Genomic DNA, 15,862 nt, shown 5'->3' with positions numbered 1-15,862 from the left:
GAAAAGAAGTCAACAGGCTTCTGGGTGGCTCAGGTGGTTAAGTGTCTGCCTCTGGCTCGGATCATGATCCCAGGGTCCTGGGATCGAGTCCCGCATCGGGCTCCCGGCTCAGGGGGGAGCCTGCTTCTCCCTCTGCCTCTGCCCATACCCCTGCTTGTGTGCTCTCTCAAATAAATAAATAAAATAATAATAAATAAAATAAATAAAAACTTTTTTTAAAAAAGAAAAATATTCAAGCTAAAATTCTTTAGGGGAAGTATCAAAGACGGAGGCAAAATAAAGACTGTCCTCATGCATGCAAAACCTGAATGACGTCATGCCGGCAGACCAACACTAGAAGAAATTCTGAGCGAAGTCCTCAGACAGAAGGAATATGATACAAAATGGCAACGTAGAACCACACCAGGGTCTCACCCTCAGCACTGTGACATTGTGGCCCAGATAATCTGTCGTTGTGGGGCAGTCCTGTGCATTATAGGATGTTAGTGGCTTCTACTCCCTAGATCCCAGAAGCACCTACCCCCAGTTATGACAACCAAAATTATTTCTAGGCATTGTCAAATGTCCCCTGGAGGGAAAAGTCACTCCCTGTTGAAAATCACTATATTGGATAGATTTTTCTTTTCTTTCAAATTTTTCATCCCTTTGTGCTTTTGAGCAATAATCTAAGAGCATTCTTATGCTCAGGCATTCAGCTCACTAATTTTCTTTGTGCCTATTCTATTCATCCCATCTATTGTTTGCCTTTTTTTAAAAATAGACTTTATTGGGGCACCTGGGTGGCTCAGTCGTTAGGTGTCTGCCTTGGGCTCAGGTCATGATCCCAGGGTCCTGGGATGGAGCCCCACTTTGGGCTCCCTGCTCCACGGGGAATCTGCTTCTCCCTCTTTCCCTGCCCCCCACTTGTGTGCTCTCTCTCAAATAAATAAATAAATAAATAAATAAATAACCAAACTTAAAAAAATAGACTTTATTTTTTAGAGCAGTTTTAGGTTCACAGCAAAACTGAGTGGAAAGTAGAGTCCCCATATACTCCTGCCCTCTACATGCACACCTCTCCCACTGCAGACATCCCACAAATGTAACATTTGTTACAACTGATGAACCTTTACGGACACATCACTATTACCCGAAGTCCATAGTTTTCACTGGGGGTTCACACTTGGTGTACATTATATGGGTTTTCACAAATATATACTAGAATGTATCCATTATGATAGTATAAGCATACCTCCAAGATACCTCCACTTTCTTTGTTCATCCATAGGAAGCAACTCCTCATCCCTCGCGTTTTATCACAAGATTGCAGCAATCAAGTCCCATCCTTCCAGCTCCACTTGTAATTCCAGTTCTGCTGTTTCCAGCCCATCTGCAGTGGCTTCCTTCACTGAAATCTTCAACCTTCAATTTATTAAAAACCCATTATCTTAGAAGCACAATAAATCAAAGAACAATGAAACAAGGTATGCCTGTATCATTCAAAATAGTTTTACAGCCCTACACATCCTCTGTATTCTATTCCTTCTTCCCTCCCCCCAACCCCCAGCAACTCTATTGAGTTTTTAAAACTTGATTATAGTTTTTGTCCAACATCTTTTTTTTATTTGTTGTTTCATAACGCCCTTAAAAAAAACAAAAACAAAACCAAAAAAACCCAAACCAGCCACTTATCTCCTTACCGAGTTTCCTCTTTTAAAGACTTACTTGGATAGCTCTGCTACCTTTGCCCTCAGGCATGAGTCCTATTGGTGGCGCTTACTATCTGGCATTCCTTAAATGTTTGGTCTTTATTGAGCCTTATCTCAGGTATTTAAGACATCCTTCCGGTCCTCCTCGGTGGCATCTGTTTTGACCAGTCCACGGGGAACAGCCGAGGCTGCGGCCTGTTGCACCAGATAAGCTTTTAGGAAGAGTGAGGAGGAAATTGCTGCCTCAGCAGCTGGTCCTCTGTATGCGGGTACTCTGTTCTGTCTAGGTGTCTGTCACCAGCCACGTGGGCACTCTCTGGTCTCTGACTCCACTACACTCATTGTAGCCACCGGGAAATACAAACCCTCTAACTACTGCCTAATTGGTCCAAGAAGGGCTTGAGATGAATCGTCTTGTCAGCTGTCCCTGGGCGCCCTCCAGCTCCCATCCACACCATCTCCCTGCAGATTTAGAGAAGGAAACCTGCCCCCTACCTTTCAATTTCCCCCACCCATTTTGCTCTTACTCTCATGCCTTCTCAACACTTCCAGGACTTTGGCTCTTTCTTATCTCCAGTGTCCTTGTCAGCTACCGCCCTTCAGCATATAAACACATTCAGGCTCTAAAATATTTCCCTTAATCTTGTACCCCCTTTTTTGGCTCCCTCCTTCCCTTCTCAACCTTTGGGAAAGGGTTGACCAGATTCTTCATTCTTTTGTGTTCCACCCATCCCTCAACTCACTGCACACTTTTCTGCCCTCTTCCCACTGCCATACTAAAATTTCTTGAACTAAATGCATCAGTGCCTCCTCATCCTCGTATAAGGTAGACACTTTCCACATGTCCTCTCAGCTGCACTTTACACTTTCATGTGTTCTTGGACATTCTTTCCTAATTCCCTTTCCTTTCCTCCTCTTTGGATTGTCCTTAAGCTCCGTGTATCTCCTTGCTTCTTAAATTTTGGTGTGTCCTTGGGGTGCCTGGATGGCTTGGTGGGTTAAGTGGGGACTCTTGGTTTTGGCTCAGGTCATGATCTCAGGGTTGTGGGATGGAGCCCTACCTTGGGCTCTGCACCAGGCACAGGGTCTACCTGAGATTCTCTCTCTCTCCCTCTGCTCCTTTGTCCTGCTCTCTAATAAATCTTTTTTTTTTTTTGACAGATTGCATAAGTAGGCAGAGCAGCAGGCAGAGGGAGAGGGAGAAGCAGGCTCTCCACCCAGCAGGGAGCCCGATGCGGGACTCGATCCCAGGGTCCTGCGATGGAGCCCCACGTCGGGCTCCCTGCTCGGCAGGAAGCCTGCTTCCCCCTCTCCCACTCCCCCTGCTTGTGTTCCCTCTCTCGCTGTGTCTCCCTCTGTCAAATAAATAAATAAAATCTTTAAAAAAATTTTTTTTTGGTGTGTCCTTTGTTATGGCTACATTTGACATGAGCTCAGTTTGCAAGCAAGAATGAACGGAAATAAGGAACCCAGAAATAGAGAGACTTGCAGAGCTGGAAGAGACAACTTCTGGACCCCAGCTGGAGATCAAACTGAGAAAGTCTCGGAAAAGCCAATTTCAACTTCTTGGCAAAGCGTTCCTGAATTCAAATTCTGGCTCCTTCACTACCGTGTGAAGTTGGGCAAGATGCTGAGCTTTCCCTCGATTTCCTCCTAACCGTGCCCACTCGCTGCCCCCAAGATTAAATCAGTGAATACGCGAAGGCGCTCCCAACGGTGCACGTGCTCGGGCTCAGTTAAACCGAACGACTGCTGTGGCCGGCCGTGCGCCCTGACTTCTGTTGTGCTCGGCAGGGTGGAGCAGCGTCACACGTGCCCACCGCCCGGGCTCCCACGCCATGTGTCCACAGCTCGGGCCCCCTCCCCGCTCGGCGCTCCCCGGCCGCCCCAGCCCCGGCAGCCCTAACTCAGCTCTGGCTCCCGCGCCCCTCCCGCCGACTGCGTGTCACCCTGCAGGCCCGGCCTCTCGGCGCTGCACCGACACCGAGATGCGGCCCGACCCCGGCCAGCCCCCGCGGACGCGCTCGGGGTCCCGGCGCGGAGGAGCCCGCCCTCCCCGCCGCAGCCCGCCTCCCGGCCTCGGTGATTCGCCCCCTGTGACGCGCCCCGTCACCTGACCGCGCGCAGCCAGTCGGCTTCCCGCAGGGGCCGGCCCCAGGGTTGGCCGAGCGCAAAGCGCAGCCAATCCGGACGCGGCCCGGGCCTCGCGGCCCCGCCCCTGCCGCCGAGCCTCCCGGAGGCGCCGCCCGAGACGCGCGAGGTCCGTGGGTCAGGCGGGGCTGGGTGCCGGCGGGTCGGGGCCGAGCCGCGGCGGGGCCGGGATGGAGGCGGCGGTGGCGACCAGCAGGGACGCGCGGGGGCGTGCGGCGAGTCGCCCACGCGGCCGCGGAGAGAAGAGCCCGCCGGACAGGTGTGCCCCGCGAGGGGGAAGCGGCCGGCGCCCTCCTCCAGGAAGCCCTCGGGGCGCCGCGGGGCGAGGGGTGGGGCTGTCCCGCCCGGAGAGGTCGGGGGCGGGGGTGGGCGGTGCGGGGAGGTCGGTGGGGGCCGGTGAGTGCCGGAGGTCTCCCCGGGAAGGCGTCCCGCCCGGAGGGGTCGCCAGCTGGCGGGCACCGCAGGCCCGAGCGTCCCGCGCGGGGATGAGGCCTACGTCGGGGGTGCGAGCCGGGGGGAGCAGCGGGTGGGGGCGCGGCCTGGGCGGGCTCCCGCGGAGGTGACGTCCGGGAGTCGGCGCACAAGTTCTGGGGAAGCGCGCCCGGGGAAGGGGGACAGCCGCTGCGCAGGCCCGGGGGCTGGAACCGAGCAGCAGGGGCTTGGCGGAGCTGAGGTCAGGGGGCAGAGCCACGGGGCTCAGGAAGGACTTCGGGATGCATTCTAGGGGCGCGTGGGTGCGGACGGGAGAGGAAGCGGGGAAACGCTGGGGATCTTCTGTAGGATTGTGTGGCCGGAGTGCTGGCCGCGGTGGCGCGCAGAGGTGGGGGTACCGAGACAGAAGCCGCAGGACTGGCTGATGCATTGGTGTAGGCAAAGGAGCGACTGAGGCAGATGCCTCCCGGGCTCCTGGCCTGAGCAGCCGGGAAAGCGGGGAGGTGGGCAGGGAGGCCTTCCAGTGCACGCTGCTTCTTCAGCCTGCTGCAACTATGCATTTTGTTTGTTGCTGGGACTTTGCTTACTCTTTTTTGGTCATCCTCTCTGCCTGAATGTGAGGAATGTGTGTGTCTTTAAAATTTGGGTCCAGGCCTAACCCTGACCATTTCTTTCATTAGGCAGTCTACTTTGGTTGAGCCTGAGCAAAAGGATCTGGGAAAAAGCCCCCGAGGGAGACTTGAGTGGAGAGGAGAGTCACCATACCTTTTTATTATATTTTGGTTATGAACATAACAGACTCTAGCGTTCCCATCCAATATTGACAGCATTTTAAGGAGGAAGCAAATAATGGAGTTATCTATAAAATGTTAATCTGAAATTCAAGTCATAAATGTTTCAGTCTGCCAGCAGAATGAAAAGCTGCAGTCGCTGAGCAGACACAAGTAGTTTGAGGAAATGTGGGGTATTTATAGGAAGTGAAAGCTGGGGCGCCTGGGTGGCTCAGTCGTTAAGTGTCTGCCTTCAGCTCAGGTCATGATCCCAGGGTCCTGGGATCAAGCTCTGTATCGGCTTCCCTGCTGGGGCGGGGAGTCTGCTTCTCCCTCTCCCTCTGCCTGCCACTCCCCCTGCTTGTGCTCTGTCAAATAAATAAATAAAATCTTAAAAAAAAAAAAAAAAAGGAAATGAAAGCAAAATTCAGGGCACATGCAGATTTAAGTCACAGCAGGACCAGGAGTTTCCCAGTGCCGGTGTGGCCAATGGTGGCAGGTCAAACTTCCCAAAGCCTTAAACCTACCAGGTGACTTTGGACACCTATAGACAAGATGTTGCATTAAAAAACTCTGGTCTGGGGGCACCTGGGTGGCTCAGTTGGTTAAGGGTCTGCCTTCGGCTCAGGTCATGATCCCAGGGTCCTGTAAGTGACAGAGCAGCGAGGGGAACTGGCAAAGCCTGTGAGCTTCTGGAGCTGACGTATTTCTATTGAGGCCCACAGTGAACAGGGCCCAAGTCTAGTGAGTCACACACTGAGGAGGACCACGGAGAGACAGAGGAAGGAGGAAGGGGACTGGTGGCTGTAATTTTATTTAGAGCTGCAGGAAGCTTCACAAGAAAGTCAAGATGGAACAAAGACCTATGAAGGAAAGTGGGGTGGGGGTGTGGTCTTGCTAGGCACGGGGAAACTGCAAGTGGGAGGGGAGAAGTAGGCCTGCCCAGGGTCCGGGAGCCAAGAGGAGTGTCGGGAGGAGTGGGTGCCCAGATCACCTGAGCCTTCCGCCAGGCCAGAGACTACAGAGAAATAAAGAAAAACTACCCAAGAAGTTAGAAAGCCCTGGGCGCTCACGCTCCCCCCTCCTTCCATCTGGAAGAGAGGAGCAGGTCTGTCCTTCAGAGCAGTAGGGTAGGCTTCGAGGCTCAGCGGGCCATTGATCCTACCACCGGGTGGAAAGAACTTTTGAAAATCTACATGGATGGTCTAGCGATTATAAAGGAAACTAGCAAATACTGGATTGTTGGAAATTATGCATACCTTTTCCATACTTCATGAAGATTTGGAGACATCCAAGTGCAGAGTGCGGAAGGCTGCGCGGTGGTTCTGCAGGGGACCACCCCGACCTTGACAGTATCTGCTTGTTGAGCCGACAGAGTGCAGCTGTGCTTCCACACTCCATCTCCTTGTCCCTAATAGGCACATCTGTGTTTTCTTTCCAGCAGGAAAGTTTACATGGACTATAATGCAACCACCCCCCTTGAGCCAGAAGTCATCCAGGCCATGACCGAGGCCATGAGGGAAGCCTGGGGAAATCCCAGCAGTCCTTACCCAGCAGGTAATGCTAGAAGGCGCTCACAGATCCGGAGATATGGGGGGCAGAGGCAGTCTTAGAGAAATTGTACACCACATGTGATCACTTGCTTTTGAATAGATTTTCTGTTCACTGCAAACCTTAGGTGTAATTTTTGGCTGGTTGGTTTTCAGAAAAGTCCAAACTTGTCCATTGAGCCTGTTGATACTATAACCTTTCATTTTTAATATACTGTCCCGTCCCCCTTACCCAGATGAAAAAGATGTCTTGTTAAGAGCTATTTGTAGTAACAGTACCCATTAAAACCCTTTCATGTATCTGTTTCAGTGGATCCTTAAAAACTTTACAAAATAGATCTTTTAAATCATCAGGATTGCATGTAACCCTGGCCTTTTTTTTTAAATGAAAATTATTTTAAAATTCTTTATTTTCATTATAATAAAAATATTCTTATTTCTCATTTATTCTTGTTTTAATGTAGATCGTTAAATTGGCGGTTTTGGAAAATGATTTGCTGCAAATCAGTAGTTTTATGTCACTGTCACAGTTACATTATGTTTTTCAGATGGCCCGCTAGTTGTACCTTTCTTATTTAATACTTACCAGAGATCATTAAGATAAACTGTCTTCACTGTGGATTATGAGGAGCTACAAGAGCTTTCAGACACTGTTGCCAAGCCCTAGAATTTAGTAATACTTATATCCAACTTTACAGGCTTTCATGGGTTTTCCTATCTGTTTGGTATGAGCTTCACAACTTGATAACTAAAAGCTTTTTCAAAATCAGGTACTAGTCATTCATTAACTTATTTGTTGGTTTATTTGGTACGTGTATTCTGGCTAATCTTCTGGACATTGCCTTGTATCTAATTTTTCCTCTAGCAAAACTGTACTTTCTGATGCGTTAATCTTGAGAATACAGAGGACAATTAAATGCTAATAGAAAACATTTCTTATAAAGAAGTTTAGGAATAATGCTGAAGGAGAAATTCCCCTTCTTGACCTATCAGTGGCTTTCCAGTTGTCCTGACAGCCTTCATTTCTTAAGAACCATAACTGAAGTATGCATTGCCGTTCACTTGTTGATATTCAGGTAGAAGTGGGGGGGGGGGGAAGGAAAAGAAAAAAGGAAAAGAAAGAAAATCACCTTTATGATAGAATGGTTTAATTATTTTCACAATATTATGATTTAATAATGATAATAATTCCTTTGGGAGAATTTATTTTAGGGAAAAACATTAAGGACATATGGGAAGAGTTTAGATACCCAAGATGTTTATCACAGCCTTGCTTATAATAGTAAAAAGCTGGAAATAACCTCAGTGTCCATCAGTCAAGGACTGATCACATTGAGTATGCTAAAGCCCTAAGTGGAGTTCTGGGCCCTGTCAGAGCCCTGGTGTGGACTAGATCAACGATCTAGCAGCATCTAGTTCATGTGGGGAAGGCATGTTAGGAAACCTGATGTGCAGTATGGTTTCTTTGTTTCTTATACCCAACCCTCAAGAAAAACTGTATGAGCAAGTATGGAAAATATATCATTTTGCTGTGAGATACAGAAACCCCCACGTAACAGGAGCTTAAGCACAAGGACTTACGCAGCTTAAGGCTTCTGCATCCAGTCTGTTGCAATATTCACATCATGTAGCCTCTGGAAGGCTTCACTATATGCTTTCAAGAAAATGAATATAAAAAGACAAATGATGTCTAGCGTTATTATGAAACTTGATTTGACTTTGTGGAGCGCTGAAAGTGCCTTGCCCCTGCCCCAAGGGCTTCCCAGATGACATTTTGAGAACAGCTGATTTAACCAGTATTGGTTGAGTACTTACTGCCTGCCAAGCACTGTTCTGGTGAGGGATAAGGCACAGGGTACAAAGTGTATTGGGTTTTCAGGGCATTACTTTGGCCACTGCCTAGAGAGTGGACCACAGTGGTGTCAGTGGAGTTGGGAGCCTTCTAGGGGAATATTTCAGCGGTGACCTTGACTCCGCTGTGGCTGGGCAGTGCAGAGGTGAGGCAAGATTCCGGGTATTTTGGATGGCAGAGCTTTACAGGATTTGCTGATGGGTTGGATAATGGGGTATGAGAAAGGCAAGAGCCAAAGCTTTTGGCCCCAGACCCCTGCAAGGACTAAGGTGCCATTTATGTACTGAGATCGGAAAGGCTGAGAAGAACAAGTTTGGGGGAGAAGTCATTGTTCACCTTGGAGTAAGTGTAGTTGCAGATGCCTAGTGGATACCCAGGTGGGACGGGAGTCGGCAGCACGGTGCTGGTTATTCAGTCTTGGGCTGCTGAGGGAGGGAGGATCGGAGGACCTGGCCAGGGTGTGGGCCATCCGCCATCTGGATTTGGAGCGCTGCCCAGCGAGGGACTCGGAGGAGGAGGGAGTGGACCAAAGGGAGAGCTGCTGGCAAGGGAGGAGGCGGGGGCCTTGATTTGGCACAAGGGGATCTTGGTCAGAGTAGGTTTGGGAGGCCAGGGGCCAGAGTACCTGATTGCCAGTGAGTTCAAGAGGGAATGGAGAGGGGAAGAGATGGGAAAGGAGAAACGGGCCTTTGCTGGGGGCAGGTAGAGGGGCTCTGGTGTGAGAACAGCCAAGTGAAGTAGGGTTGCTTTAATGGATTATGGAAGCCGCACACGCCCTTACCATCCCTCTTGCTTCCTGAAGGGCAGGAGTTCAGAGTCTTCTCTTATGTCAGTTACAGTTACCAACCACCCTTTACATTTAGTTACACTAACAACTTCAAACATTACGGAAATTTAAGAGGAAGAAAATAGGCACCCATGTGTCTCCTACCTAGATCCAACAGTGTTGCCATGTTACCTTGATCTCGTTCTTTCTGAATTTACTGCTTTTTCATGAGCTCTGGAGAATGAGTTGCAAGAAGCGTGGTACTTCCCCATCATGGGGAAACACCTGTATGTGCGAAAGAGAAGGGACTTTCTCCCATCACAGTGCCATCAGCAAACCTGAGAACATGACAGGAGGGTCCTGCCCTGGATTCAGACCATATTCCAATTTCCTCAATTGAGGACATTACTTGTTGAAAAGATAACGACTGAATCAGTACCTGGGGTGGGGGACAGAACCCTTGCTAGCACGCATCTCACGGGTTGGTTTATTTTTCTAACTCCTTGTGCCACAGTTTTATTTTGGAATGTAACATCTGCAGACAAGGTGAAATAAGTCTAGCGAACACTTGCATTTAATTCCTTTACCTGGATTTATCAGTTATTACCACTTTGCCCCATTTATTTGAATCATTTGAAAGTTGCAAACAGGAGGCTTCACTCCTAAATACCGAAGCAGTGTCTCCTAAGAACAAGGACGCCGTCCCGAGCCAGAGATTGAGCATTAATCCAATGACAGCATCTCATTACCATTCACGTTCTAATCTCCCTGAGTATGCACTTTTGTTTCAAGTGGCATTAGGTCCCTTTTGAAAATATAAATTGTAAGTACATGAAAAGAGCAACCACAAGGTCATTTCTGGCAATTCTCTGACCTGTCCACAGTGGACGGGATTCCGAGCGTTCCAGTAGCTTTTGTTCCCGGGACTCGTTGGTCTGCGCCCTCTGCATCCTTCCCCCTCCGACAGCTTTAGTGAGGTGTGATTCACATACACTGAACCGCAGAGTGAAAGTGTACAATTTGATGACTTTTTTTTCTTACAAGTAGGGCTGAGTAGTCAACAAACTTTGGAGACTCGTGATCTATAGACCAAGTAAGAATGGCCGTTGACATTGTCACAGTTCCCATCCTGGCTCCTTCCTTTCTCTGCCGCATACAGTTTGGTCCCTTCTTTTGTGCCAGCCAGTGGAACTGGCTCACAGCTGGGGTGCGTGGCCCCCGTGTGACAGCAGGTCTGGCCCTGTGGCAGGGACCTCTCTCGTGTGCCTGGGGGACCTGCACTGAGATGCAGCATTGCACCATGTGTTGAGGAGTCATGAGCATTCTTTTTGCTTATTTTTGTTGTTTTGCAGCTTGATCTTAAGCAAATTATTTCATCCCTTCACCCTCCTGTCTTGATGAATGGGAAGCAAGGCAGATGGCCACAGCTTCCCCTCTCCTGTAGCATCCGGTAAGAGGAAGCCCACGTCCTTGGGGATTTTAGGGTTCCCGCGCGTCCCCCCGTATTTGTTTCCACCTCTTACTAAGTCTCAGTAGGGGTCACTGAGTTGCTCCTATCTTGCTGCTGCCCCTTCATCAGCTTATTCCTAGGTTGTGGCCTATTGTATTCACGTTAACGGGACATGGGTTGTCTTAGAATTGCCCACTTAGAGTTGTTCCTGCGTGTCTGGTACTTTTTTTTAAGATTTTATTTTTAATTCATCTCTACACCCAGTGTGGGGCTTGAACTCACCACCCCGAGATCAAGAGTCACACACTCCACTAACTGAGCCAACCAGCCCCATGTCTGGTTGTTCTTTTAAACATGTGTTTATTGGGCTTAGTGAAGTGACGTTAATGAGTTTCCATTTTGGTCTCTCAAGGTCGGAAGGCCAAGGACATTATTGACACAGCTCGGGAGAACGTCGCGAAGATGATATGTGGGAAACCTCAGGACATTATCTTCACTTCTGGGGGCACCGAGGTAAAGTTTCTAAACAGGCTCACAGTCTTTTAACTGTAAGTTATATGAAAAAATAGAACATGGTTCCCTCTTGGTATTATTTTTTTTAAAAAAGAGTAAATCTTGGTCTTGGTCTTGCTAATTTTGCAAATTAGCTTCATATAATTAGTACTTATCCTAAAAGTAAATTCCAGATGTCTGATAGGACATTTGTAACATAATGTGTAAATTAACTTGCATTATTTCAACAGAGAGTTTCCCCTACATTTTGCCCTAGAATTATCCCTTTAAGTCCCTACTAAATTGTTTGCCTTATTAAGATTTTGAGGTTTGACCCATTCCAGATGTACTTTTAGATTGATAGAAATGCTCAAAGACAGTGGGATGGTGTCAAGGCTTCTGCTCAAATAGTAATACTGTCTCCCTTTCTGGGAAGGAAGGTGTGACTATCACCCACAGGTGATGTGACTGTCCATGTGGAAAACCCAAGAGAGTCTGCAGCTAGATTATTAGAGTTAATAAGAAAAGTTAGTAGTTATTAGATACAAAAATCAATCGTGTTTTTATGTACCAGTGACAAGCAGGTATGTTGTCAAAAATCGATCTCTATGCTCTGGAACCAAAATGTAACACGAAGACAGAGTTTGGGGATAAAGAGGAACGACAGTTTATTACTTTGCCAGGCAAGGGAGGCCGCAGCAGGCTGATGCCTTCAGAACTGCAGACCCGCCCGGGGTAAAAGGCTCAGGGCTTTCATAGGAAAATACAGGGTCCGGCAGCGTCGATAGGAATCTGGTGCATCCTGCCAGCTGCGTTCATCATGTCTCCATAGTGGTCTCATGACCAGCGTCGGTGCCGGCCATCCGAGTCTCATTACTAAGTACCGATACCAAGTTCCTGGAACAAAGGATTCTACAGAAAAGCAAGTGAAGGGGAGGGGCTGGCGTCAAGAATGAGGAGGAGAAAAATGTGGTCCATTTCAAGTCAAACCTCGCTGGAGCATTGGTGTGTTCCTCTCAGTTTCCATATAGAGGTTTGTATAGCGGTTTCAGGTTTTTACCGGAGCACGAAAAATATCAAATACTTAGGAAATAAAGCTAACAAAAAAGAATTTGTAAGACCTTTTCCATAGACCCCGCCCACCAAGAAAGTAATAGAAATATTAGTGTATACCACCTTCTAAGAAGTTCTGAGTAAACGGAGCAATTCACCAAGCTCCCAGATTGGAAGACCCAGTGTTCTAAATACATCAGTTCTTCCCAATTGATCTGTAGATTCAGTGCAACCTCAGTCAAAATCCTGACACTTTTTTGGTGGAATCTCACAAATTTACATGGATATACCAAAGGCCAAGAATTGTCAAGGCCTCTGGAAGATTAAGAACACAGTGAAATGACTTGCTCCACCAGATATCCAGCCTTCTGTAAAGCTTACTAATTAAGGCACGTGGTCTTCGGGCAGGGACAGACAGTAGACCAGAAATAGCGCCATGCATGTATGGACACTTGTCATATGACTGAGGTAGCCATGTATCCTGGTTTGCTCAGGACAGTCCCAGGATATACGTGTTGTCCTGACATAATTTAGTACCCTCTTATTCTTTTTTTTTAAGATTTTATTTATTTGACAGAGAGAGACACAGTGAGAGGGAACACAAGCAGGGGGAGTGGGAGAGGGAGAAGCAGGCTTCCCGCGGAGCAGGGAGCCCGACGTGGGACTCGATCCCAGGACCCCAGGATCATGACCTGAGCCGAAGGCAGACGCTTAACGACTGAGCCACCCAGGCGCCCCTCTTTTTTTTTTTTTTTTTTAAAGATTTTACTTATTTCTTTGACAGAGAGAGACACAGCGAGAGAGGGAACACAAGTGGGGGAGAGGGAGAAGCAGGCCCCAGTGCCCTCTTATTCTTAAGTTTTTCTGGCTCAGATGCTAGATTATATGATCACCATATATGACTGAGGTAGCATAGCAGAGCAGGAAGAAAGAATGGTCTCCAGTAAATGGTGCTGGGACAACTGTATATTCACAAAGAAAAAGGAAATTGGATTTCTGCTTCACAACATAAAGTAATAATCATAACTTTGGGCATAATAAATACTAATTATGGAAAATAAAATTTAGAAAGCTTTCAGGTGATAAGTTTATATCTTTGTGATGATTAAGAGCAATGAATGTCTTCTATACGATACAGAAAGCATTAACCATAAAGGAGAAGGCTGATAAATGGTACCACCACCACCACAAAACAGACTTTACTTCATCAAAGAGTCCTATGAAGAAAACAAAAAGACAAGCTAGACAATGGGAGAGGACATTCACAACATATAACTGACAAAAGACTAGCATCTAGGATATAAAGGCAGGTAACCCAATGGAAATATGGGCAAGAAACTTGAGTATGTGCTTCACAAAGCAGGCGCCAGTTTCTACATGTGAAAATACTTGGCGTCGGGTGCCTGGGTGGCTCAGTCGTTAAGCATCTGCCTTCGGCTCAGGTCATGATCCCAGGGTCCTGGGATCGAGTCCTACATCGGGCTCCCAGCTCAGCGGGAAGCCTGCTTCTCCCTCTCCCTCTTCCCCCTGCTTCTGTTCCCTCTCTCGCTGTGTCTCTCTCTGTCAAATAAATAATAAAATCTTAAAAAAAAAAAAAAAAGAAAATACTTGGCGTCGTCATCAGAGTAAAAAACATTGAAACACGTCTGCACGCCCATCAGAATGATAAAAGTTAAGCATTGCAATGGTAGTAAGTGTGGACAAAGGACGCAGAGCAGTAAGCCCGAGCATAAGCTGGAATGCCAGTTTGGGAAGGGGGCTGTTATCTGGTGAAGTTGAAGCCGTGCATACACTGTCAGCCCGCAGTCCCACTCCCAGGGCGTAGCATAGACAAGTGAGGCGCGTGCGCACCAGGGCGCAGGTACAGACTGTTCACGACAGAGAGAAACTGGGAGCAACCCAGGGGTCCCTCAAAATTAGCATGGACCAATGTTAATACGTTGTGTTCAGTCCTACAGCGGAATGTCACACGGGACCTGCAGCAACGCGCGTGGATCTTGAGATGCCGAATGAATGAAGTCAGTCAAAGGGTCCATTGAGCCCTGTCTGGCTGAGTGAGGGGTCGGGGAGCTGCTGTCATGCCCCTGGGCCCCGCAACCACCACTGCGACCAGACTCTTGGTGGCCCACAAGGAGCTGCCTCAGCCCCAGCTGCCTGGTAGGGCCATCCTGGTCTCATCTGGTGCCAAGGACGTTCATGGTCTGCGAGCACATGGTGCATTTTCAGATGTGACCTGGTGGTTCCCACGGAGGCCCCTGTACTCCCGTTGGGGCCCAGGGCAGGGCAGCCATTTCCAGGGTTCAGCAGCGACTGACAGACACATGCAGCACGTGGGAGGGGCTTGGGCATCTCCATCCTGTTCACAGTCATTGGGTCATCTTTTACACTACCATCCACGGTGGCCTTAAATGGGATTGTAGGGACTCTGCAGCCACGTGGAGCCCCGAAGGAACCTCTCCTCTGGATAGAATGGCTGTGTGGCAGCATTTTCTACAAGGGTGTGACCTGGGACCTCTAAGGAAGCATCCACGGGTTGGAGAAATCCATCTGAGTCATTCGTCCCCGACCACCTCCTCACTGTTGCCTGATCCGATGTGTCGCCCATCGGTGAGCCACAGAGGGGGCTGCCTTGGCGTGCCGTCAGCTGGACACTGTCTTAAGTCCTCTGCACGCAGGATGGCAGCACGTGGCCACCTCAGCACAGCGCAAGCACTGCCCCCCCCATCGTGGGGTACCCCCAGATGCTCCAAGGGATTGGATCTTCACTGAGAAAAAGTTCGTTCAGTTCTACTCATATGAAGGTCAGAAGGAGACAAAATAAACAGTATTGTTTAGAGGTGCTTGCATAGGAAGTCAGAGTATCCAGAAGAGCAGGGAAATGATTACCGTACAAATCAGGGTGGTGTCAGCTCCGTGGGGGTGGGGAGGGCACAGTGATTGAGGGGGGCCCAGTGTGGTTCTGCGTGGGGCAGTGTCCACTGTCTTGATCGGGTAACAGTCACTCAGTATTCACTGCCTTCTCTGTTAAACTTACGTTTATATTTTATACACTTTTCTGTATATATGTTATAATTTAAAAGAAGAAAAAAAAAATTTTTTTTTTTTTTTAAGTCTTCTCCTACCCTGAACCCTTCAGTTATCCACTCTGGCTACAGGAAACCAATACTGTTAGCTTCCTGGTGTCTTCCAGAGAGTCTATGCATTAAAAGCAAATAACTATGTAGATTTATATATTCTTATCTCCTTCCCTGTTTACCCTTTCAAGGATATTTTTGCATATATGAGTAAATGTGTGTGTATTTCCCCCTTTTTATACAAATTGGGTAGAATACTGTATATAATTTCTGCTACCTTTTTTTATTATTATTTAGCAAGTATATTTGTATTTGAGATCTTTTGGTCTCTGCACATAAGGCGTTCCCTTGATGTTTATAGCTTGGTGTCCATTGAGCAGCGTTGCATGATTTATTTAACAAGTCCCTTTATTGGTAGACTCTGAAGGGCTTTCCGAGGTTGAGCTGTTACAAACAGTGCTGCACCTAATAAACAACCTTTCTGTACATCATTTTGCCTCTATGCAAGTGTAGTGATTGGATCAAGTCCAAGACGCAGACGTGCTGGGTCAGAGGGCTTATTTGATAGATATGTCAAATGGCCC

General features: G+C 48.1%; 1 protein-coding gene across 5 annotated transcripts in view; it reads left to right on the top strand.

Moving 5' to 3' along the window:
* Positions 1-3,968: 3,968 nt before the first annotated feature.
* Positions 3,969-15,862, top strand: part of SCLY (selenocysteine lyase) — a 37,623-nt gene continuing 25,729 nt past the window's right edge. Inside the window, exons 1-4 of one of the 5 annotated variants that reach the window (XM_035006771.1) lie at positions 4,012-4,098; positions 6,486-6,598; positions 10,562-10,659; positions 11,072-11,172. In XM_035006771.1, coding sequence (XP_034862662.1) covers positions 10,611-10,659; positions 11,072-11,172 — 150 coding nt within the window. In that variant the 5' untranslated portion in view covers positions 4,012-4,098; positions 6,486-6,598; positions 10,562-10,610. Of the gene's footprint in view, positions 4,099-6,482; positions 6,599-9,664; positions 10,660-11,071; positions 11,173-15,862 lie in introns of those variants that run through there. The other 4 variants (XM_035006770.1, XM_035006769.1, XM_035006773.1 and 1 more) reach the window with 4 other exon arrangements.

Source organism: Mirounga leonina, unplaced genomic scaffold (genome assembly GCF_011800145.1).
Source record: "Mirounga leonina isolate KUSES-001 unplaced genomic scaffold, KU_Mleo_1.0 Mir_151, whole genome shotgun sequence".
Taxonomy (NCBI): domain Eukaryota; kingdom Metazoa; phylum Chordata; class Mammalia; order Carnivora; family Phocidae; genus Mirounga; species Mirounga leonina.
Note: the sequence above shows the minus strand (reverse complement) of the source record. Positions and strands in the feature narration are given on the sequence as shown.